The sequence below is a fragment of the Salvia splendens genome, chromosome 21 (assembly GCF_004379255.2).
Source record: "Salvia splendens isolate huo1 chromosome 21, SspV2, whole genome shotgun sequence".
In the NCBI taxonomy this organism is placed as follows: domain Eukaryota; kingdom Viridiplantae; phylum Streptophyta; class Magnoliopsida; order Lamiales; family Lamiaceae; genus Salvia; species Salvia splendens.
In genome coordinates, this window is record NC_056052.1 from 7,533,527 (window position 1) to 7,555,625 (window position 22,099).

Sequence of the window (22,099 nt, forward strand, 5' to 3'; positions counted from 1 at the left end):
CATCTAGTCTAATTACATCATTCTTTGACTATATATTATCTACGATGTGCTCCTTTTTCACCGAAATCTTTATGTTCTAATTTTTCGTGTTACAATTTATTTTCATGTAGAATGTGAAATCATCATGATTAATGCATGTCGTGTAAAGCAACCAAATGGTAAAACAAACAAGTTTTCGTAAGAAAATTTCACAAAGTATAGTTCACCATTTTTTTGTTGTCCGCAAGCTATTTCTCATGAATGTTGATTCACCCTACGTAAAATATTTAAAATAAAAAAATACAAAGAATTTTTAGCTATATATTTAAATTAGTGATGTATAATAAGGTGAGTCGAATAGGGTCACCCGATCCCACTGCCGGCCATAGGTGCCTTCAACAAACTCTATTAATTAGTGTCGCCGATCCACAACATCTCCGCCTCCGGCCAACCCTTCTTGCTTCTATAAAGAGAAGTTGTGGATATGAGAAAAATGTTTCAACAACAAATTCGAGCTTATTAATCCGATGATTTAGGTTTCTTTGTCCAATTTAAGAACACAAAAGGTACTATTGTTTTACGGATTTACAGAATTTAAATTTTTTTAATTTAATTGACACGTATTTCGCCGTTCAGTCAAGATTCTATTTAGTGCTTATTTTTGTTTTCATTTTCAACCTCTTATTTTTGAGGGAGAATGAATTGTTTCTTCCATGAATTATTATAGCGAAAAAAATCGTAATCATTTTTCCTATTTTGAAAATTTTTCATTTTTGCTCAAATTTGTTTTGTTTTATGTAAAGACGACGATGTTTTCCTTTGGCTCAATTCTAATTATACGGAGTAAAATTTAGATGCTAGAGGGAGTAATAGTGTAATTGCATTATAAATAGAGTTATATATTACCCCTAGTTGAAATTGTTCACCTAAGAGGATAACATTGACGTCGAATTGTCCAACTCATGAGAACTTGTGTTATTATATGTTTGTCTTATTATATGTGGTGATTGTTTAAATCAAATTTAATTAATTTATGATTGTCACACTTGCATTAAGTTGGAACTCTGAAATAGTAATATGGAAAATTGCTAATTGAATGAAAAATTGCATTAAGTTGGTTAGGTGAACAATATAAAAACTTAATTATTACTACTATTTCATTTCTCGAATTAAAGTCTGAAAAGTGGTTTCTTTTGATGGGAGTGGGAGAAGTGTCACGCCGCAATTATCTCTTCCTTTTTTTCATACTGATTTTCGTTTAAATTCATTTCTTGAATTTATTTTACTATTACTGAGCTTTTTTATTGTGAATCTGTGATGTTTGTTCATCAGTCAAGCTCATTGATTTATCTCTTCAACCTTTTGTTAATGTTAGTTTTTTTTTCCTTATAAACCTTATATTTTGTACTCTTTATTAGTGTGGTTTCAGTAGTACAACAATCGTTATAAATTTTATAACTCAAAGCAAGGAGATGTTGAATTTGCGTTCAATTGTCATGAGTTGGCATGCTACGTTATAAAGAAAGATTGGTTCCATTATACAAATTCAGTGATCTTGATTTGGTTGCATCTTAACATAAATTCAGTATAAACTTACTACGAAATCCAACTGTGTTTGGTCAATTCTAATTATTCCCAATCAAAGGGTGTGCTCGAGTGGTATGAAACTTGACCATCCTTAATCAAATAGTCATGTGGCATAAGACTCATTCGTCCTAAATTAAATACTATCAAATGTTAGAAAAGAATCCTTGGGCCAATTGTAGTACCACTCGAGGTTCCGTGTTTGTTGGTGGATATCAGTGGCGTATCCAAGATTTTTAATTCGGGGGTACGATATTTCCAATACCTTATACCTTTAAAATTTGACCGATCATTTTTATTTTATTCTGTTAAATAAAATACTAGTAAATCTTTTGAGTATAAATTATTCATATAAAGTATAAGCTATTTTTGAAATATAATAACTTCAAAATAAAAAGTAGAATAAATTAAAATTATAAGCTATTTTTGAAATATAATAACTTCAAAATAGAAAGTAGAATAAATTAAAATTACAGCAAAATACTTAAGTCTCCTAGTAAATCTTTTTATTATAAATTATTCATATAAAGTATAAACTATTTTTGAAATATAATAACTTCAAAATAGAAAGTAGAATAATTTAAATTACAGCAAAATACTTAAGTCACCTATAGAATATAACTGTAAAAGGGAGTCAAATTAAAATACAACTAAAAAAATAAAATGCAGCAAAATAAAAGGGAATATGTGGTTTAATCGAATAAGAAGACAGATAGACAATTTCCAAAATAGAATGGAGATAATAGGCATTCTTCAAAATAGAATGAAGAACAATTAAATGCAAGTAAATAAACTGTACAGCTCACAGCAACCAGGATCGACTTGGGTCTCTGCGTAGACTAAGTGGCATTCAACCGCTGGACTACAATGGCTTGATTGTAAAAACATTACAATATATGGTTAAGGCATCAAATTTTGGGGATACCCTTAGTCTAACAAAAAACAATAAATTCAAATACTAGAGAATTGAAATTAAAAATAATGGAACTAAAACACGAGTTGGGACACCAAAGAAACTATTAATACTTTGATGTTATATAATTTACAAATTTAGTAAGTATTCGTGCCAAATAAAAGCTATTAGTACAACATAAAAGAAACTAGTACTTCGTAGAGTATCTGCAAAATTGGATTTTAACAAAAAATAAAACAAAACTAATTGTTATGCTGCTCTTGCCAATACAAATCTAATTTATATCATGCTTAAGTTGGATGTCATTCAAAATCTTTAGTTGTTTTATCACCTTCAAACTTGCCCTCTCTTCTTCAGTCCATGCTTCTTCTCCACTTCACCTATAATCGTGATGAAAGTGAGCTCCTCCAGCCAGAGGCCCGGAAGTATAACGACACGTGCCAAGAGCCAAGAACGTGCATCCCTTCCAAAGAGAGTACATTTTACTGTATCTCAAACATTCATCGGTCTAAATCTTGCACTAAAGCCTCAATCTTGATGATAACGACGATAAAGAAGCTCATGTTCTTCACTCACACTCAGTGGCGGCTTTCAATAAGGTCGACTAGACTGATCTTCCCGCAGTTGCCAGCATCGAGCCTCTCGAACTGCTGGCATATCTTGGAAACGTCGTGCTCTGAGATCTTGCCCATCTCTTTGAGCTTGTAGATCGCGTACTCCGACTTACTGTTGTTGTAATCAAGGGACGAAAACAAGGAAAACAAAGTGAGTAATAGGCAGACTAGTTGGACCAGAATTAACAAATTGGGATTGGTTTTATATAAATAAGAACCAGATACATATCTATCAAGCCATGGAAAAAGGTACTATGATGATAAATGGTTCACTGCCATTATAGAAAACATAGGCAACACCTTTACCAAATTCACAAACTCTACTTTGTGATAATTCAAGTTGTGCATAAACAAATCAATCAAATGAGAACAAACAAGCATCAAGTTGTGCAAAAATAGCATCAAGAGGGACAATAGATACTAACGTGACAAATCCGTTGTTATCAATGTCAGCAGCAAGAAACTGTGCCACGGTCATATGCTGGTCGAGCACCCACTTTGCCATCCTCCTCTGCCTCCTATCCACCCTCGCCTCCGCCAGGTAAAGAAACGCCCTAGCCACAGCAAGAGTCGAGACGAGCAACCAAACCGAGGCGAAAATCCTACCCCCCAACGAGTGAAACGCCCTATCGCCATACCCAACCGTAGTCACAGACATGACAGACAGATACAATGAGTCCACCCAATCCAACCTCTCCACAAAATGCATCACAGCAACACCAACTCCAATGCACACCACGACAACGCCCAAGGCCAACGCAACCTTCATCCGAATCCTCATCCTCCCCTTCTTCACATCAACTATGTAAGACCTAGCATCACTACCCTTGTTATGAATAGTCCTCAGCAGATAATTCTCTTGCAAATCAAGCATATAACTAACCATCCCAGTCAGCAAAATGTCAATGAAACCAAACCCCACCAGCACAAACAAGACTGAAAACAGCTTAGTTGCTAAACTATCAGGGGTTATATCACCATACCCAATTGTACACATAGTCACAATACAGAAATACAGAGCATCAACAACAGGGTGAGTCTCATTCCCTTTGAAATCACCCCTAGTAAGAGAATAAATCACCACACCAAGGCTCAAATAGATAACCAAAAGCACCACACCCTGCCTCACCACAGGCTGCTTACCAAACTGCGGCTGCTCCGCCGCCTCTGGGAAATCTTGAATTTCGTTGATGTTGGTCATGGCCGGAGCGGTCTTGGACCTGTGCAGATTCTTGGCAGGTGGTGGGCAAGAAAGGGGGTCGTCAAGATTGGATTTTTGGGGATGGAAATCGAAATTGAGGGGGTTTTGTGAGGTGGGCTTTGGGGAATTGAGGGATAGAGCTAGGGCTTCGAGGAAATCGGGGGCGGTGGAGGAAGAAGGGGGGGTGGGGGGGCCGAAAATGAGGAAATCTTTGAGGTGTTTGGAGGAAGGGGAGGGTGGGATGGTGATTTCGTCGTGTTCGGGAAGAGAGTGGAGAGAGAGGGCTGGCCTCTTGAAAGGGAGGAGAGGCTCTTTCTCCATGTTGGCCGGATTTTCAAAATTTGTATTGAAAAAGGAAAATGGTTGAATATATTTGGTGAAGATGATGAAGATGGAAAGGATAAAGGGAGGCGGTGGAGTGGGAGTGGCACTTGGCAATGCATGAATAGGGAGTTGAGTAGAAGCAGGTTTTGAATTTTTATTTGAAATCCAAGTAAAAGAATCTTGATTTCAGTGAAAATGGAGAGAACGTGGCACTATTTACGTCGGAGACATCGTCACCCATTAGACTACTTCCATCGGTGACTATGTCACCAATGTCACCCATAATAAGGACACATGTCATCTTCTTGTAGGACGTGGGATATTTAATTAATTGTGATTTTCTTTTACTACTTTAATTTGTTAGTATTATTTTATTTTAATTTGTTAGTATTATTTTATTTAATTTGTTAGTATTATTTTAATTTTATCTAGTTTAAGCTAGCTTTTTTTTCACTCTTCATTTGTATTTTGGTTTGTTTATTTCTATTATAACCTTGTATGTTTTAATGTGTGTAATTTATTATTATATTGTGCTTTAATTATTTGAATATCTAATATTTTATGTTTTAAATTTGAATCATATACTTTTTATTATAATTATTAGACATTATTTAATATATCTAAATTAATTATAAATCAAAATATTAATATAAAATATTAATATAAAATATATGAAAAAAGAAAATATTTAATTGGGTTGGGTTGGGGTCACTGATGGAAGTAAAAAAGTTGATGTTGGTTGAATTGAGGGAGGGTTGTGTATGTGGAGGATAGAGAAATGAATATTTTATTAAAGGTTGATTGAGGTTGGGTTGGGTGGGTGTCACGGATGGAGATAGTCTTACAGAATTGAATGTGGGGCTATTTTCGTCCGAGAAAACGTCACCCATTGTACAAGGAAGATCAAGTAAATTGAAACACTTACTCCCTCTATCCACAAAAAAAAACCACAAATAGACCATTATCCACAAAAAATAGACCACATTGTGAATGACATATATTTTAATTAAAAAAATTTATTGATATTTAAAAATCAAAATTTAAAATTTAATTTTATAAAATTAAATCTAATATTGAAATAAAGAAACAAAGTGAAGGATTACAAAAGGGAAGAAGAATGATAATTTTGAAATAATATCAGATTTAGTACATAACTGAAATAATATTAGATTTAAAATGTTAAAAGCATAAAAAGACCAAATTGCTCAAACCCCACATAAGGGTATTTTGACCGAAAACAGTGAAAAATGAATATTTTCGAGATAAACCTTTAATCTAGGGATGTCTGGCGATATTTTTAAAGTCCAGGGACTATGGGCGAGATAAACCCATAATCCATGAACCATTTTTGTAGTTCACTCTACAAAATAAAAGCCATTCGTTTAAAAAACATGTAATAAGAAATATATAATACTCCTACTAGACTAGTATAATGTTTATTTATTGTATAGGAGAATATGGTGCATATGGTGTCATTTAACTACAATATTGTAGAAAAAATAATTAAAATGAAGTAACACGCCACAGAGAGCAATCGAACACGAGCATCCAGATACAAAAATGGGGCAATTACCACTGCACCACCAGCACTCCTTGGCGCCAAATACATCTATACATATAATTATCATAAAATATTGGGGTACAATGGTACCCCTTATTCCAATGTGGCTCGGCCACTAGTTTTCTACATGCATTTTTATCCTACTTGTAACAGACTTAAAAAGTGGTCTAAAATATCATAAATATTTCACAATTGCCCACATAAAATAAGTTTGTTCCAATGTGGCTCGGCCACTAGTTTTCTACGTGCATTTTTATCCTACTTATCACAGACTTAAAAAGTGATCTAAAATATCATAAATATTTCACAATTGCCCACATAAAATAAGTTTGTTCTAATGTGGCTCGGCCACTAGTTTTCTACGTGCATTTTTATCCTACTTGTCACAGACTTAAAAAGTGGTCTAAAATATCATAAACATTTCACAATTGCCCACATAAAATAAGTTTGTTCCAATGTGGGTCGGCCACTAGTTTTCTACGTGCATTTTTATCCTACTTGTCACAGACTTAAAAAGTGGTCTAAAATATCATAAACATTTCACAATTGCCCACATAAAATAAGTTTTTCACTAATATATCTTATTTGAGTTGAGTTGAAAAGTAGTAACAAACTAAATAGTATAAAGTATTACTCCCCATGTTCTATAAAAGATGTCTCACTTCCCTTTTTATTTTGTCTCACTAATGATGTCACATTCCATTTTTTAAAAAAGTTCTCTCTCATAATTATATAAATATTATATTTTCTCTTTCTACCTAACACATAAAACAAAACCTCCTAAAATCTCGTATCGTCCTACAAGTGTGACATCTTTTGTGAGACGGATGGAGTATAATATTTTAGACCAATTTTATATTAAGTGAAAAATACTAATTTGGGTAAAATTGATAGTTTTAGAAACCAATATCCCTAAAACTCCTTAGGGCACCTGCAATGGGGCGCCCGATGGCACGCCCTATGGCGTCCATCGTCCTCGGGCGCGGACGATGCCCCCATTGTGGGTGCCTGTCATCGTCCGTCCCCTTCGTCCGCGGCCGATCCATAGGGCGCGCCATTGTGGGATCGGCGGATGATGACGCGGAAGATAGGCCATCGTCCGCGCCATCGGGCGCCCCATTGCGGGATCGGCGGACGATGGTCGCGGACGATGGCACGCGTTTTCGATTTTTGTATAAATACCCCTACCCCACCTTCATTTCTAACGTTTCATTTCACGATTTCACTCTCGAAACTCAAATTTTTATTATTACTACGAAATGGATTCAAGTTCCAAGAGTCCGGTGTTTGGGGAGGCTCGTTGGCCGGGTACAGAACCGGATGAATATCGACCGTTCGATGACAACACGCAGTACGATCCCGAATTCAGCACGGAATCGTACGGTTTGGATGACATGGAGCCGTCTCCAAACCGACCCGTCGCCCCCTCCCGCCGCGCTGCCGCCGAGGCCGCCACCGCCGTCGCCCCTTCCGCCCCGCCAAAAAGAAGCTGGCTCGGCACCGCGCGCAGAAGTTGCCACCTCCGGGAAATTGTGAAGAGTACTCACCCGGCCGTACGAACTACCAGCCGGATGAATCCCTCATATTGGCGAGGTGTTGGGTAGACATATCGGAGGACCCGATATTCGCGAACAATCAGAGGCAGCAGGCGTACTGGGAGCACATAGCCGAGCGCTACAATGCGGCGAAGCCGCCGAGCGCGTACAAGCGGCAACGGGAGCAGCTACGCAAGCACTGGGACCAGTTGAAGAAGCAAATCAACCTGTTCTCGTCGGAGTACGAGAAGTGCGCGAGGGCCCAGGGGAGCGGCGAGAGCTTGAGCGACGTGCGCTCCAAAGCGTTGTTGTCGTACCAGTCCCTGTACGGCGAGTTCAGGCACGAGGCCATCTGGGCGCTCTTGAGGGACAAGCAGAAGTTACAAGGCGGGATTCTGCACACCGGGGCGTCAAAGAGGACGAAGAACACCGAAGCTGGTGGTTATACGAGCGGTGAAAGCGGAACTCGTCCGGTGGACCTCAACCGGCCGTACGAGGACATTGAGAGTTCCGGCACACCGATGTCCTCTCTGCGTCCCATAGGCGTCAAGGCTGCGAAGGCCAAGGGGAAGGCGGTGGCGACATCATCCTCGACCGCCGCCGACCCATCGCGGATCGAGGTCCCGCTCCCGACCCCGCACCCGTCGACCGCCACGTACGAGAAGTTGGCAACAGCCTCGATGGCGAGGACGTTGTTGTAGACGCACAAAATGCTCAAGAAGTGTACGGACCCCGCCGAAGCCGAATATCTCCGAGGGTTAATCGATGAGCTGCGCCGGAAGTTGGGAATTGAAGAGATTTTAGCCAACTCAAAACGTGTAACTTTTGTTTAATAAATGCAATCTTCACCGGTTTTTAGTTAATCGTTGTGTTTTTTAATTTAGTTCGCATTACATTTTTTAAAACATTTACATTAATTAACAAAACAATAATATAACATTTAAATTAATAATATATAGGGCGCGCCTTAGGGCGCCCCATTGCAGGTGGGGGTAGGAGGATAAAACTGATGATGTGGTGCGCCATAGGGCGCCACATCGCTAATGGCCTTAGTCTTCAAGTTTTAACCAATTAATTTGTTTTTTAATTACTCATGTAGTGAGTGTAGCTACCACATGCCATACTTTTCAAACATAAATAAACGACATGACTTTAAACCAAAACTTACCTCCTATTGCACACAAATGATACAGTGATTCAACTGAACAGCAAGAGAAGAAAAAAAAGAAACAGAAAAAGAAAAAGGAAAAAGGCATGATTAGAAAATCGAACATTAACTTAATCTCTCTCGAAATAAAAGTTTATCTAAATTATAAAGTGCAAGTGGAAGAGAAAAACACATCTCCACCAACACAAAGTCAGCAGCCATCATCTCTCTCTTCTCTAAGTTGCATAAACTGAGGAAGAGCATGCTATGCAACCTTCGAGGCACGTGCACAGACGAAGCAACTCCTCTTAACATCTTGAGATGGTCGGCTCCACACTCATCGCAAGCCCCTTGGAGAAGCACAAGAGCTGATTAATAACCATTAGGCCACATTTGGGACTGCTCCGGCTGTCCTTGTGGGGCACCAAGTGCACCATCTCTCGGGTTTTGTTGCTGGTCAAGCGAGGTCCCAGCCTGAGAATGGTAGAAGTTTGGGTACCCAGGGGTCCCATAGTTCTGTGACTGCTGCTGAGCTTGCCTGAAAACACCGGATTGCTGGCTTTGTCCCTGGTAATTGTAATACGCATTGGTTGGAACAGCTTGCACCGTTCTTGAGCCTTGCCCATGAAGCCACATCGCTTGGTTTTCATTCTGAGAGAAAGCAAGATGTTATTATTCAAGACTTCTATCAAGGCGCAAAGAAATTGGCTGGATGAATTTGAGAAGAAACAAACGAAAAAGTGTTACCTGCTGCTGTTGCTGCTGAAGCGCGAGCAGCTGACTCTCCTTGTATTGAGCCAATACTTCCTCGTAGTTTATAGTTGCACCAGATGGGGCGGCAGGAGGATTCATCTGATAATTACCGGGAACTGTTGTGGCATTCCCAAGACCAGAGTATCCAGAAGGAACAGAAGCAGATTGAGGCAAACTACTGACTGCAACGCTGCTTTTATATTGAGGGAGTAAAGCAGCCAGGGATTGATGGTACGTGCTGCTACCTGCAAATGGTTGCTGAAATGCAGAAGGCACGTATGTATAGCTCTGAGGCATGAAGGGGTAGCTTATCATGTTGGCAAACGGCCCAAGAGGTAGTGTTGGCTGAGAATATGGATGTACAGCAACGTGTTGCTGAGGGAGAGGAGGTCCAGAGGCGGCTACATTCGCTCCTGAATGAGACTGTGCAGTAGGCTGTGGTGATGAATTGGCAGTATTCAAAGCCTGAAGCACCCCCCATAAGCATAATCAGAGCTATCAGACCACAAGACATGGAAATATGGTACTATTATTCTATGACGAGAGCTAATTTTTTACAACTTGATTCAATTGGAGATTGTTTAATAAGAAAGGATTCCTATATTAATATCTCAAAGATTGATGGATAAAAATGAAAAATCATCTACATATCGTGGGCTGAAAAAATATTTATATTTAGCCAAAGCTGATGAGAACATTAGATAAAATATAAGCGAAAAAATAATTTATACAGCACCAGGTAATTGTAGTTATATGATCAGTTGAGATGGGTACCTCAGACATAGAGATTGCTGAAGCACCTACAGAAGAAATAGAGTTCCCGTATTTTGCAGCCATAGAATGCGAGATAGGAAATTGTGAGTACTGAAGATCAGATTCTCTAGCAGAGTGAACATTTCCAGTCAACAATGAGCTTTGCAGTGAATTTGGGTATGACGGCTGCTATAATAATCAGAAAGTAAGAAATAAAGTAATGTCAAAAATCTTAACAATCGACACCCCCAAATACATCAACAAATACACTAGCCAATGATATCCAAATAAGATGGGAAGTAAAGCATCTATTAATTGCACCTAATCCCCCCCCCCCCCACTTCTTCCCAACGTGGGTAACATGTATGTGTGCACGTTAGGGGAAGCGATTATGCCCACCCACGAATAATCTTCTGTAGTTTCCATTTCCAATCACATAGATTGATACCAATTTTTTGGACTAAAACAGATGAAAAGCTAATTCCGAGGTTGCTAAAATATTCCATTTCAAGAAAGAACAGATCATATATTCAACCGCTTTTTCCAGTATAATCTTCAAAATCAATAAGTTTCTTAATAGCTAATACTTAAGCAAGGGGATAAATATCTTACCATAACATTAGAAAATTGAGCAAGATTGTGCATCTGGGAACTTGTCTCATTAAAAGCAGCATTTAGTCTTCGATTGTCATCTAAGGCATAGCCAGGATTAACAGGCGGGAAAGGATATTGATTTCCATGAGCCACTTCGGTACTCTCAGGTTTCAACTCTTCTGGCTGTGAAGCAGAAGGTTCATCATATGCCCCTGCAATGACACCATCCTGACCATTGACATGGAACTTATCGGATGTATCCGTGAGAGAATCATCAATATAATATCCAGACTGTCTGCAGCAAAGAAACAAGAAATACTCAGAAGTTTGAAGAAGATAAGCAATAAAAGATCTGAAATCACTAATACCCATACCTGGTATCTGCATCTGCAGCTAATGCAGTATCAGCCTCATTATGTCCCTCATCCAAATTACTTTTTACAGGTACAGATGCCAAACCTCCAGAAGGATATGAAGCCTTCATGCTACTAAAACTACCAAAGCTCAAGTGTGAACAGTCAGCAGCTTCAACTTGCAAATGATCAGGAATTACAACCAAAGGAGCATTTTCTTCAGATGGAAACCCTGCATCATCCTTCTCTACACTTACTTGTTGGAAATTTTCGGTGACTGATGCCACTGAAGCACCAACTTCTTCACCTGCAAACCACAGGAAACATGAAACTAAGGTAACCACCAACATAAATCTAAAACTAAGATTGTTTAACTACACACATGTATTACAAGTGACTGTCATGCAGGAGCATACAGTCTCCAACCTACATTTTTCAGCCTCAGCAATTAAAGCACATAGGTATAATTTTCTTGGAAGCTACATATATGAAATGACTGGATTGACCAGGTAGAAATTACCACAACTGACGATCTAAAGTTTTTCATTTTATATGTTTGTGTCCATAACTAATATTAGTACATTGGTCCATGTCAAAATTAGTTTCACAAGATAAATAGCATCCAAAAATTTGCAAAATTTTGGGTGGTGTTGTACTTCAGTTCAGTAAAAGTGAAATCATAAGGAGATTATACCTTCATGACGCTCATAATCAGGAGCTTCGGACTGGTATGAAGCCATATTTTGATACAACTCATTCTCAAATAGTGATGAACCTCTTAAATGATTCTCAGGAGCCTTCCTATTGGGTACAGGAACAGAACTCAAATCATTTCCACCAGTTTTTCCATTATCATCATCTTCGCTTGCTTGAACCTCTTCTTCTTCATAATGCTGACTGATTCCATCAGATACACCAGATGCCTCTGGATACAATTCAGCATCAACTGTGTATTCTGGGACAGGAATCACATTTGTAGGAGCTGGTTTTTCTACAGGCCACTCTGGCTTCTCTACAGGCCACTCATACGTACTGGGAGCAAGCTGAACTGTAGAAACTTCTGATGAATGAGCTTTAGAAGCATGATCTGGAGTAGATCTTAGATGAGGAAATGGTTCGGTTGCAGGAACATCTTGAATGTGTTGATGAGATGCTTTATTATGCGGCTTGCCCATCCTCACAATATCAGCCATAGAAACTTGACCAGGAACACCCCCCCAGGCAGATTGGTATCCAGAAGCTGTCTTTGCAACAGATTGCTTACCATCAGCTGCTCCCAACAAGGATCCTTTAGTCTCGGTGGCGCTGCCATCACTGCAACACATCCATGTAGAAAAAGGAGCATCAGTAACATCACGGATTCAGTATAGTAGAAATACATTACTACATGACTGTGACTGACTGACTATTAGATTGGAAAACCCTATCACACACATGCAGTACCATTTATGACATTAAAGAATATGAGGATTAAAAGAGTCTTATATGGCAAAAAAAGGGGCCCATTATATCACACATGTATTTACAAATGCCAACCACATAGAAAGATGGATCCCATCAGAAACATTTATCATGAAACACAGAGAATGTGCAGAACTCAGGAACAAATAACAAATTCATAGGGAGTTTTTATGTAAAATGTGGCATAGAGTACATTTTTCATTGAAGCTTGAGAGCAAGCTAATATATATTGTAAGAACCACAAGCCTTAATATGGCTTTAGAAAGGTAACAAAAACCAAGGATAACACAAACAGACAGTCGACTTTTCACAACAATTCGCTGATCTAAACATGAAGTACAAATTTTTTGACAAACTGTAATGGGTCTGGCAGGGACAAACCTGAGGCCTGAAGGTAATTGGCTTCTATTGTTTACCAGCACACCAGCTGCTGAAGAAATGTTACTTTTATACGAAGCCGGCTCATTTTCTTTCTTATATGTTGGCTTTGACTCTGATAAGAACAAACTTGTTTAAAGACATCTGCAATGATCTTCCTAATTGACTAAACCCAATAAAATTGAAGCTTCCATACCTGAAGCATTGTATGTTGCGGATGCACAGTATGCTGAAGAAGCACCACGGCGATCTGCACTATTCCTGCTGCGTCGAGCTGAACTATTAGCACCATGGGGTCTAGAGTCATGGTTATCTTTACCCTGAAACATAATAGTTGAAAGAAACAAACAAATATGTTACTGACTAGTACTCCCTCCGTTCCATAGTAGTAGAGTCATTTTGCCATTTTGGTACGTTCCATAGTAATGGAGTCATTTCCCTTTTTAGTAAAAGTCAACACATTTCTTCTCACTTACTTTCTCACCCTCTCACTTTATTCTCTCTACTTTTCCCTCTCTCCTACTTTTTTATCTTTTTATTCAATACATTACACATCTTTTTCTTAATCTCCGTGCCAAAAAGAAATGTCTCCACTACTATGGAACGGAGGGGAAAATCAAAATAAACGACAGTATTATGAAAGCTTTAACACAGTTTTTCATACTAGGTCAGTGTCCTTATTAAAGCTGAACCATTCTTCATTTAATGGGAGAAGCATGAAAAAGAAACTAATCAATCCAGGTAGCAGTCCACAATACAATAAACTTGTTATAAACATTGTTCCAGCTGATACATGAGCTCATGAATCCTTATTTCAGCGTTAAAAGTATTTTTACTAGTATTAGGTAAGAATGAGTCTGCTATCACACAGAACCTATATCATAAATAACGAACCTCTTTTTTCTTTTCTCGTTTGCTCTTCACCTCACGGAAAGGATCTATACAGTTGTAAAAGACATGTCAGAGAAAATTTAAAGAAATAATTACAATGATTTCAGCTTTAACTGTTCTACTAGTATGCGCATATTGTTAGTTTAATGATGCATTTAGCCAATGAGCTAGCAAACAAGTATACACACTTAAATAATCAGACCATTACAAACATCAACAAGTGCCATCATCTTATGGCAAATAGCCAAAAGAATCCACTAAAGTTAATTCTCAGTTGAAAGCAATTAAGTCATGAAAGACAACAGGGTACACAATAAATCTACAATTAACAACGTCTGCATTCCCAAAACAAATAACTCCACTTAACTAGAATGGGTATGCATGCCAGGACAAGCAAGAAAGAATGGCGGAATGCATAGAACTAGAAGTACTAAGGAACCACAAATCAGCAGATATATAATACTGAACCAGAACGAGCCAGCAATAGAACCTCCAAAGAGATATGAGCACAACATAGCCAAAAAGTGAATAAACAGTTCCAAGGTTTCAAAAAATTTGCTCCACCAAATCATAATTGCCTTTCATACACCACCTTCAGCTAGTAAAAACACCAACTAAACCCATATTGAAGGACAACAATAACCAAAACTCCAATTTGCAGAAACTAACAGCTAACCAAGAAGTGAGAAAACTACCGTGCTTAAACTACTCTTCTGAAGTAGTAGGTTTCCGTCACAAGATAGCTCAAAACTTTTTCTTAAAACTCCAATAAAAGGTAAAAAAAAGTTTCTTTGAAAATCTTTCTTCTCTATTCTCCAGTTCCCTCTTTTCTCTTTTTTCAAAAAAAATATCAGACATAAAACAAAATGAAGATTTCTGATTTTTCTCCTTTGATAACTCGCAGAAACAAAAACACAGCAAAATGTAACATACACAGATAAATATAAACATACTCCAAGTTTGTGTCCATATGTATAGAAAAATTTAGTAAAAATACCCTGAATTATGAGACGATTGACGGCCTCGTTAGGGTCCATATTACAGTCCTTGAGAGCAGCGTAGATCTCGGCGTCGGGGCAGTTAACTACCTCCTTCAAGCTCAGCACCACCTTCCTCGCCACAGCGGGAATGAGTTGCGACCCGCCCCCATTCCCCGCAGCGCTTCCCCTGCTCGTACTCATCCTCCCAGCGACAGATCTAGTGCTACTCCTGCCCTATATCCTAGTTCAATCACTTTTCCCCCCTTTTCCCGCTCCAATTTATTCAATACACAAACAAAATCACTCTCTCTCCGCCACGCACGCACGCACGCACGCACGATTTAGTGTGAGTGTGCAGTTATTCGAATTGGATTGTAGTTGTGTGATCAATCAATCAATCCGCAGCTTGTTCGGAGATTTATCAGTGGTTTCGGAAACCCTCCTCTCTCTCTTTCTCTCTCTACTTTTTTTTTCTTTACTTTTTTTTTCCGTTTATCTTCTCTGCTTATTAGGTGAAATAAAACTGGCCATAACTTTACAATTTTATTAGGTGAAATTGGGAGTAGCATTTATTAGGTAAATTTCGGATTTGATCATTGTGATATTAAATATTAATAACAGATTTGGAACTTTACTTTTATGATTTGTTTGTGACGCTTGACGATTAGTTTTTTAGAGCGTAGGGGGATTAATATCATTTATAACATTTATTCACCAATAAGATAACAAAAAATCATAAATTAGAAAAAGTAACATACAGAAGAAGTTCTCTCTTGAACATCTAGAGAGTATGAATCTGGCTATGCTGGATATTTTCATGCTTTAAGCAGCTCAGTTCCCATCTCATCGGGCAGTCGTCTGCAGCTCTTCGAACAGGCTACACGAAGCATCCCAGACATCCTTGGCGAGCCCGGCATCATATGAAAGAGCGGAAGAGTTCAAACTCCGACCTTTCCCTCCGAAAAAATAGACCCCCGATACTTCCTAAAGGGAAAAAAAATCATTCAAACTAATGAATCTAGATGTTATTATCAACTTATTCTTGAAATTTAGCATTTTTTGGTAAAAATGTTGTGACCTTCAACATTTTTTCCAAAATGTCACCATATTTTAGCATATCCTAAAGGTCATAAATTGAAAATAACTATGTAGTCTATGGTTAGAGATGTGGGTTTATGGTCAATGCGAAGTCCGAAATGACCTTGAGTACTTACCGGAGTGGCCAGTGCCGCGTCAACAATAGCGCTCACGCCGGTTTCTGAGGACTGAAGAACACCTAAGAGTTTCATTGCTGCGAAAGCCATTGTCGACACGGATGAAGGGATTTCTCGCATGATGTTTGTTTTTACGGCACCAGGATCCGCAGCACTGCCACAAACGGAGACAAATCGGAAAAATCATAGGAACAATACTAAAAGCCGAGCAAAGCAAAACCAAATACCTACACAATGGATAGATGTTGAGATTTCTTCGTTAGGCCAACTTTCCGGTGAAGCTCATACGAGAAGAGCAATATGCATACTGTTAATGGATGACAAGAGAAATCAGTAGCTACAACACACTTTGGACTTACTATGAGGTAGCATGCTTACATTTGGAATACTCGTAAATAGAAGCATACGGGTAATCCTCTGATTTCATAAAGAATTTCCCGGATATGGTTTCTGTGTCCGCGTGCCTGCAGCGAACTGGAAAAGGATAGACTGAGAAAACATATGATTGTGTATTTGAAAGATTAGATTATCAGCGCTGCCAGGATCTTACCATTCCGATGAGTAAATGATGAGACGTTCACCACACGGGAAGGAACCAGGCTATTTTCAAGAAGGGGAAACAAAACTTTGGTGAGACAAAATGCCCCAATGTAATTCGTGGCGAGCATCCTATATATCGAAGAAAAAAAGATAGTTAATCATGAACGGGATCATTGCGCCTAAATACACGGATTTGGACCCAATTCTACATCCGTAAATAATAACTGATCATATCCTTCAGAAGTAACTCTACGCGAAGTTGCAAAGATCCCAGCATTGTTTATCAGGAGCTGAACAGACGGATGCATGTTTGAGTCATGTAGCCATTGCTCGAGCGAGTGTTTGAACTCGAGGATCGACTCGAAGGAAGACAAATTGACCTTGAAAGCTTTAAGGCAAGCATCAGGATTTCGACTTTTGATCTCGGATACAGCCTGAAAGAACATATGGGTTCGACAAATAAGAATCATTAAGAAGCCCGGGTATGATAAATTACAACAGGGTGGCTTGAATTTTCTACACCTTCGACAAGAACTCGGATGATCTTCCAACTGCAAGTGTGAGAACAAATGTGAAATCAACTCACAACAAACCACATAAAAGATCTACAAGTTCAAATATTTCTCGAGCTAAAACCTAAAAAAGCATTCTTTTTGCAAATCTCACAACATAAATCCAGACTACACAAAATTTGCAATTATAACTATGAGATAATATTATGAAAATTACTATTATCGACATGGTTTAAAATCAGCTTAAAAGCTTCAAAATCTGTCTTAATGTCGACATGGCCACCTGAAAACCAACGTGGCAAAATCAACCGGCTTTATTTGTTGAAATTGATTTGAATATGAGATGATGACAAATTTTGAGCAAAATACCGCCTTGTTAACAAAATAAAATGGAATTGAAAGTTCAGTAGTTGGACTTGAGTTGGTGTGAAACAAAAATTTGGTCCAAGTTTCATAATTTACAGGCTATTATCCCTATTGATATTTCATCAAATTAGAAAACTTATAGACAAATTACCAAGAACGACATAAAATCCCTCCTTCGCTAGAGCATGTGCAGCGGCAGCACCCAAGCCCGACGTGGCCTGCAAAGAATACAGCCCGACAATGCTCAACAAAAACCGACTATAAACCAAGATACACTCAAATTCACCAAAACTTACCCCGGTTATTATGCAGATTGGCCTATCCACCAATGGAGATGCAAAAGTCGAGTCTTTCAGGGAACAGCGAGGGTAGCATCTCGACTCTTGCGAGAATAAGGTTTGGTAGAACCGGCTCATATAGGAAGAGATGAGAGAAAGCGTCCAAAGCACTGCCATTCTCCAGAACTCGGAGTTGCACATAAAACTAATAATCTCAACCACATTTTTCACTACTTCCATTTTTCTTTTCCTTTCAATATACCTCTACACTACACATAAAAGCTGAATAGTCGATCAAATTTGCAAAAAGGACATTTCCCAACAGAAAATGTTTGATCAAGAGTGGCTCAAAATTGAACCTTTTCAGCACAGAACGAGCAGCTATGAGCTAAAAGGCGCTCGTACCTCAAAACCTACATCACGAGGAATAGAGTTGAGATTGGAGTTAGCCATTGCTAAATAAAATGATATCATAAACAAAGAAATGATATTTACTGAAAAGATTTAAGGGGTGGGAAACCAAAAAAATTAAAATTGGAATTAACAAATTATTCAGCTTCTATATGGTTTCACATTTAAAAATAAAGGATGAAAATTCAAGCATTCCATGAAGAGGAAAATTGCTACCTTAAATATCAATCTTTAGCATAATTCATCCCTCTAACAAGAGCCTATATGATGAAAAGATGCACAATCTTTGATTCGAGAGGTGGTTTCTTCTGTATATATATACTGTAAAGATTGAAAGATGCATCGAAAGAGTGTGGGAGAATACTAAGGCGGAAAACCTGTAATCCATAGTAACGGTTTAACCCAACAGTTTTTACATGAAAAAAAAACAAAACAAAACAAAACAAAACCAAAGAGAGGGTCATCAATTACTCATTTTATCGAACAAATGGAGGGCAAAAAGGTACTGGCATTGTTTGATGTTGTAAATCACAATCATTTTCTCCTAAAAATCTAACTTCACAGAACTAGGATATCACGACCAAGCTATATAATCTTCTTAAAAATTTCAGCACAAATAAGCATACTTCCAGATTTAAAATTTGAAGTCATCAAAATTAACAGCAGGAAAAAAGCTTTTCTAACCTTAAATTTGTTCCTTCAGCAGCTGAAGAATGAGAGAGGGCTCCGTTAAGGCGCGTTTGCTTAAGTGGGAAGTGTAAAACATGATTATCATGAAAGTGGCATTTTCATGCCTTTCTCTAGTTTTTCTTATTTTTGGTGTTTGATTTGGTGAAAATCTAAAAATGTTATTTCCTGTTTGGTTATAAATTGGGGTTGACAAATTTTCCTTTAGATAATAAATTTGTTTAAATTATGTGCTTTGTGATGCTCCAATTTATTAATTTAGTAATTAATGTTTTAAAAGTTAATCGTAAAAAGCACAATTGGTGCTAAGAGCATTAGAGCATCCACAACCGTGCTCTTGCCAGCGGCACGGTTGTGGGCCCGGGCGGTACTATTCATGCCTGCTCTCTGGCAAGAGCACAACACCCACAACTGTGCTCTTCCGCAAGGACGAGCACAATTAATATAAAATTCAATTACACAAAAACATTTCCATAATATTAAAATTCATTTAAAACCCACAATAAATATTACAAATGACAAATAAAATTAAACATTGCATAATTAAAATCCTAAAAATTAAAAATTACATAATTAAAATCCTAAAAATTAAAAATTACATAATTAAAATCCTAAAAATTAAAATGACACTACTCGTTGCCGAATTTCGCCCACATGTGGTTGATTAGGTCTTCTTGTAGTTGATTGTGGATTCGAGTATCGCGCATTGTGTGTCTTGTCTCGATCCTCTGGCCAACCGTCGTATGCTCGCCTCGGCGTAGGGGAGACCTCGCTGTTGAGCTTCCGGCTTCGTCCTCGTCGTAGAAGCTAGCCGCCCTCGGCCCTTCGTCGGCTATAATCATGTTGTGTAATATAATACACGTGAACATGATGTCGGCGATATTATTCACGTACCACAGCCGAGCCGGGGCCTTCACAATGTTGAATCGAGCTTGAAGGACCCCGAAGGCTCTTTCGACATCTTTCCGCGCTGACTCTTGACGCTGCGCAAAAAGAACCCGTCTCGGGTCGTGCGGGTTGTGGAGCGTCTTCACGAACGTCGACCACCTTGGGTAGATACCATCGGCGAGATAGTAACCCATGCGGTATATATTTCCGTTGATGGTGAAGTCGATCGCCGGTGCTACACCATTCATCACATCATTGAAGAGTGGTGACGAATATAGCACATTCAAGTCGTTGTTGGATCCAGCAACGCCGAAATATGCATGCCAAATCCATAGGCGGTAGTCGGCGACCGCCTCAAGGATAAGCGTTGGGCCGCCGCCTTTGTGACCGCTCAAGTGTTGCCCCCTCCAAGCAGTCGGACAATTCTTCCACCTCCAATGCATGCAGTCAATGCTGCCAAGCATTCCGGGAAAGCCATGGACTGATTCGTGAAGACGAAGCAACCGTTGGCAATCATCAGTGGTGGGTGCTCGAAGGAATTCATCCCCAAAAGCAGAACGAACGCCCTCGCAAAAATTCTTTAAACATAGGATTCCAGTGGACTCACCGATATGCAAATACTCGTCGAACATGTCGGCCGTTTGCCCAGTAGCGAGTTGTCGGATGGCACACGTATACTTCTGCAACGCCGTGATACTTTGCCGGCCGGCTGCATCTACACCTGTTTGAAAGTATTCAACACGTGCGGACAATGTGTTGACAATTCGCATGAACAAGCGCTTTGACATGCGAAAACGGCGCCTGAAGTAATCTGCCGGAAACCGCGGCTGGTCGGCAAAGTAGTCGGCAACGAGCCTTTCGTGGGCTCCCTCCCGGTCACGATGGATGTACCGTCGATTTGATCTGGTTCGTTGAGGAGGAGGAGCAGGGGTATTCGCCGCGACATATGCTTCGTAAGCGGCACGATGTTGTTCGTAGTATTCTTGTTCTTCGCGTTCCGCTTCCGCCATAATATGGGTGAAATCCATTTGAGAATTTGAGTGGGGGATGAATGTGTTGATAGTTTGTATGAGAATTATGAATGAGAGATGAATGAGAGATGATTTGATGTGATAAATGGATGATGAATGTGTGTATTTATAGATGATTTTGGGAAAAAAAAATAAAAAAAATCAAAAAAATTCAGAAAAAACGGGAAAAAAACGGCCATATTTTTGGGATTTGGAAAATATTTTTTTTTTATTTTTTAGCATTATTTATAATTAAATACCGATTTTTAAAAAATAAAAATAAAAAAAAGTTTAAACACAACGGCTATGCCGTTGACGAATGGGAGCGCGCCACGTGTGCGTCCGCTGGCACGGACGTGCTCGATACATCGAGCAGCGCCGTGCCAGCGGCGCGGCTGCAGCGGCGGCGGTCCTGCGCCTTGCCAACGGCGCGGACGGCGGTGGCGTCTTTCGCCACCGCTGCGGATGCTCTTAGCAATGAAAGGGCCGATCGAGAGTCCTTCCCATCGGACCTCATCAGCCCTCCACTACAGGAGAAAGGCCCGATCGACCGCCCCTCCCATATGGCCGATTCGGCGGCCATGGCCGATCCCACTTGGCCGATGATCGGCCACCATTGCTGGGGGTTGGGCCGATCATCGGCCATTCTTCATTTTTTATATTTTGTTGAGAAGAAGTAGACAAAGAGAGATATAGGAAGAAGAACAAGCTGGAGGAAGAAGAGGTGACTGGGTGAGGAAGAAGATTAATGTAACCCTAATTTGTATTTAAACTAATTTTATCAATTCTATTGGACTTATTAGTGGGCCAATTATTTTATTAAATAAATAATATTAAATTTTTAGTATGCCTAAATGAATGGACTATAGATTGGAGATGTCCTAATTTAGGTCTTCATCTAATTAATTAACAAGTTATCATATATTTGGGATCACTTAAAATTTATTTAATGTATTATATTATTTTTATATTTTAATTTAATTAATTTGATAACATATTAAATATAGAAATGCAAAAAAAATTAAAAAAAATAACAATGGTGTGGAAATATAATGGAAAGTGGGATAATCCCTTCCATCCAGGAAGATAAGCCCTTAAGTAAAATGTTGACATGAAAATAATACAAAAAGAAAGCCCTTTGAGAGGGGCCTGCTGTTGTTAATGCTCTAATC

The 22,099-nt window shown here is 38.9% G+C and overlaps 3 protein-coding genes and 1 long non-coding RNA gene across 7 annotated transcripts; 1 reads left to right on the top strand and 3 right to left on the bottom strand.

Moving 5' to 3' along the window:
• Window positions 1–2,568: 2,568 nt before the first annotated feature.
• LOC121785540 (two-pore potassium channel 3-like) lies at window positions 2,569–4,823 on the bottom strand. The gene is made up of 2 exons (XM_042183994.1): window positions 3,516–4,823; window positions 2,569–3,202 (listed from the first exon to the last, which is right to left on the bottom strand). The coding sequence occupies exons 1-2, from the start codon at window positions 4,610–4,612 to the stop codon at window positions 3,055–3,057; spliced, it is 1,245 nt and encodes a 414-aa protein (XP_042039928.1). The 5' UTR covers window positions 4,613–4,823; the 3' UTR covers window positions 2,569–3,054.
• A 4,039-nt stretch (window positions 4,824–8,862) lies between these two features.
• Window positions 8,863–15,534, bottom strand: LOC121783546. Of its 2 annotated transcripts, none has more exons than XM_042181647.1 (10): window positions 15,039–15,534; window positions 14,045–14,088; window positions 13,347–13,470; window positions 13,154–13,265; window positions 12,006–12,625; window positions 11,333–11,618; window positions 10,977–11,253; window positions 10,386–10,550; window positions 9,606–10,076; window positions 8,863–9,509 (listed from the first exon to the last, which is right to left on the bottom strand). In XM_042181647.1, the coding sequence occupies exons 1-10, from the start codon at window positions 15,220–15,222 to the stop codon at window positions 9,231–9,233; spliced, it is 2,562 nt and encodes an 853-aa protein (XP_042037581.1). In that variant the 5' UTR covers window positions 15,223–15,534; the 3' UTR covers window positions 8,863–9,230. The 2 variants fall into 2 exon arrangements, with proteins under 2 accessions (XP_042037581.1, XP_042037580.1); XM_042181646.1 differs by having other exon boundaries at window positions 10,386–10,553.
• LOC121783548 lies at window positions 11,515–12,034 on the top strand. The gene is made up of 3 exons (XR_006046590.1): window positions 11,515–11,647; window positions 11,720–11,820; window positions 11,914–12,034. It is a non-coding gene; the product is annotated as an uncharacterized LOC121783548 (long non-coding RNA).
• A 210-nt stretch (window positions 15,535–15,744) lies between the features above and the next one.
• On the bottom strand, window positions 15,745–19,178 carry LOC121783547 (dehydrogenase/reductase SDR family member on chromosome X-like). 3 transcript variants are annotated; one of them, XM_042181648.1, is made up of 11 exons: window positions 19,027–19,172; window positions 18,559–18,719; window positions 17,950–18,344; window positions 17,805–17,871; window positions 17,298–17,326; window positions 17,001–17,209; window positions 16,786–16,904; window positions 16,614–16,709; window positions 16,467–16,542; window positions 16,236–16,389; window positions 15,745–16,005 (listed from the first exon to the last, which is right to left on the bottom strand). In XM_042181648.1, the coding sequence occupies exons 3-11, from the start codon at window positions 18,169–18,171 to the stop codon at window positions 15,865–15,867; spliced, it is 1,113 nt and encodes a 370-aa protein (XP_042037582.1). In that variant the 5' UTR covers window positions 18,172–18,344; window positions 18,559–18,719; window positions 19,027–19,172; the 3' UTR covers window positions 15,745–15,864. The 3 variants fall into 3 exon arrangements, with proteins under 3 accessions (XP_042037582.1, XP_042037585.1, XP_042037583.1); XM_042181651.1 differs by lacking the exon at window positions 19,027–19,172 and adding an exon at window positions 18,814–18,962; XM_042181649.1 differs by lacking the exon at window positions 18,559–18,719 and having other exon boundaries at window positions 19,027–19,178.
• Window positions 19,179–22,099: the final 2,921 nt, after the last annotated feature.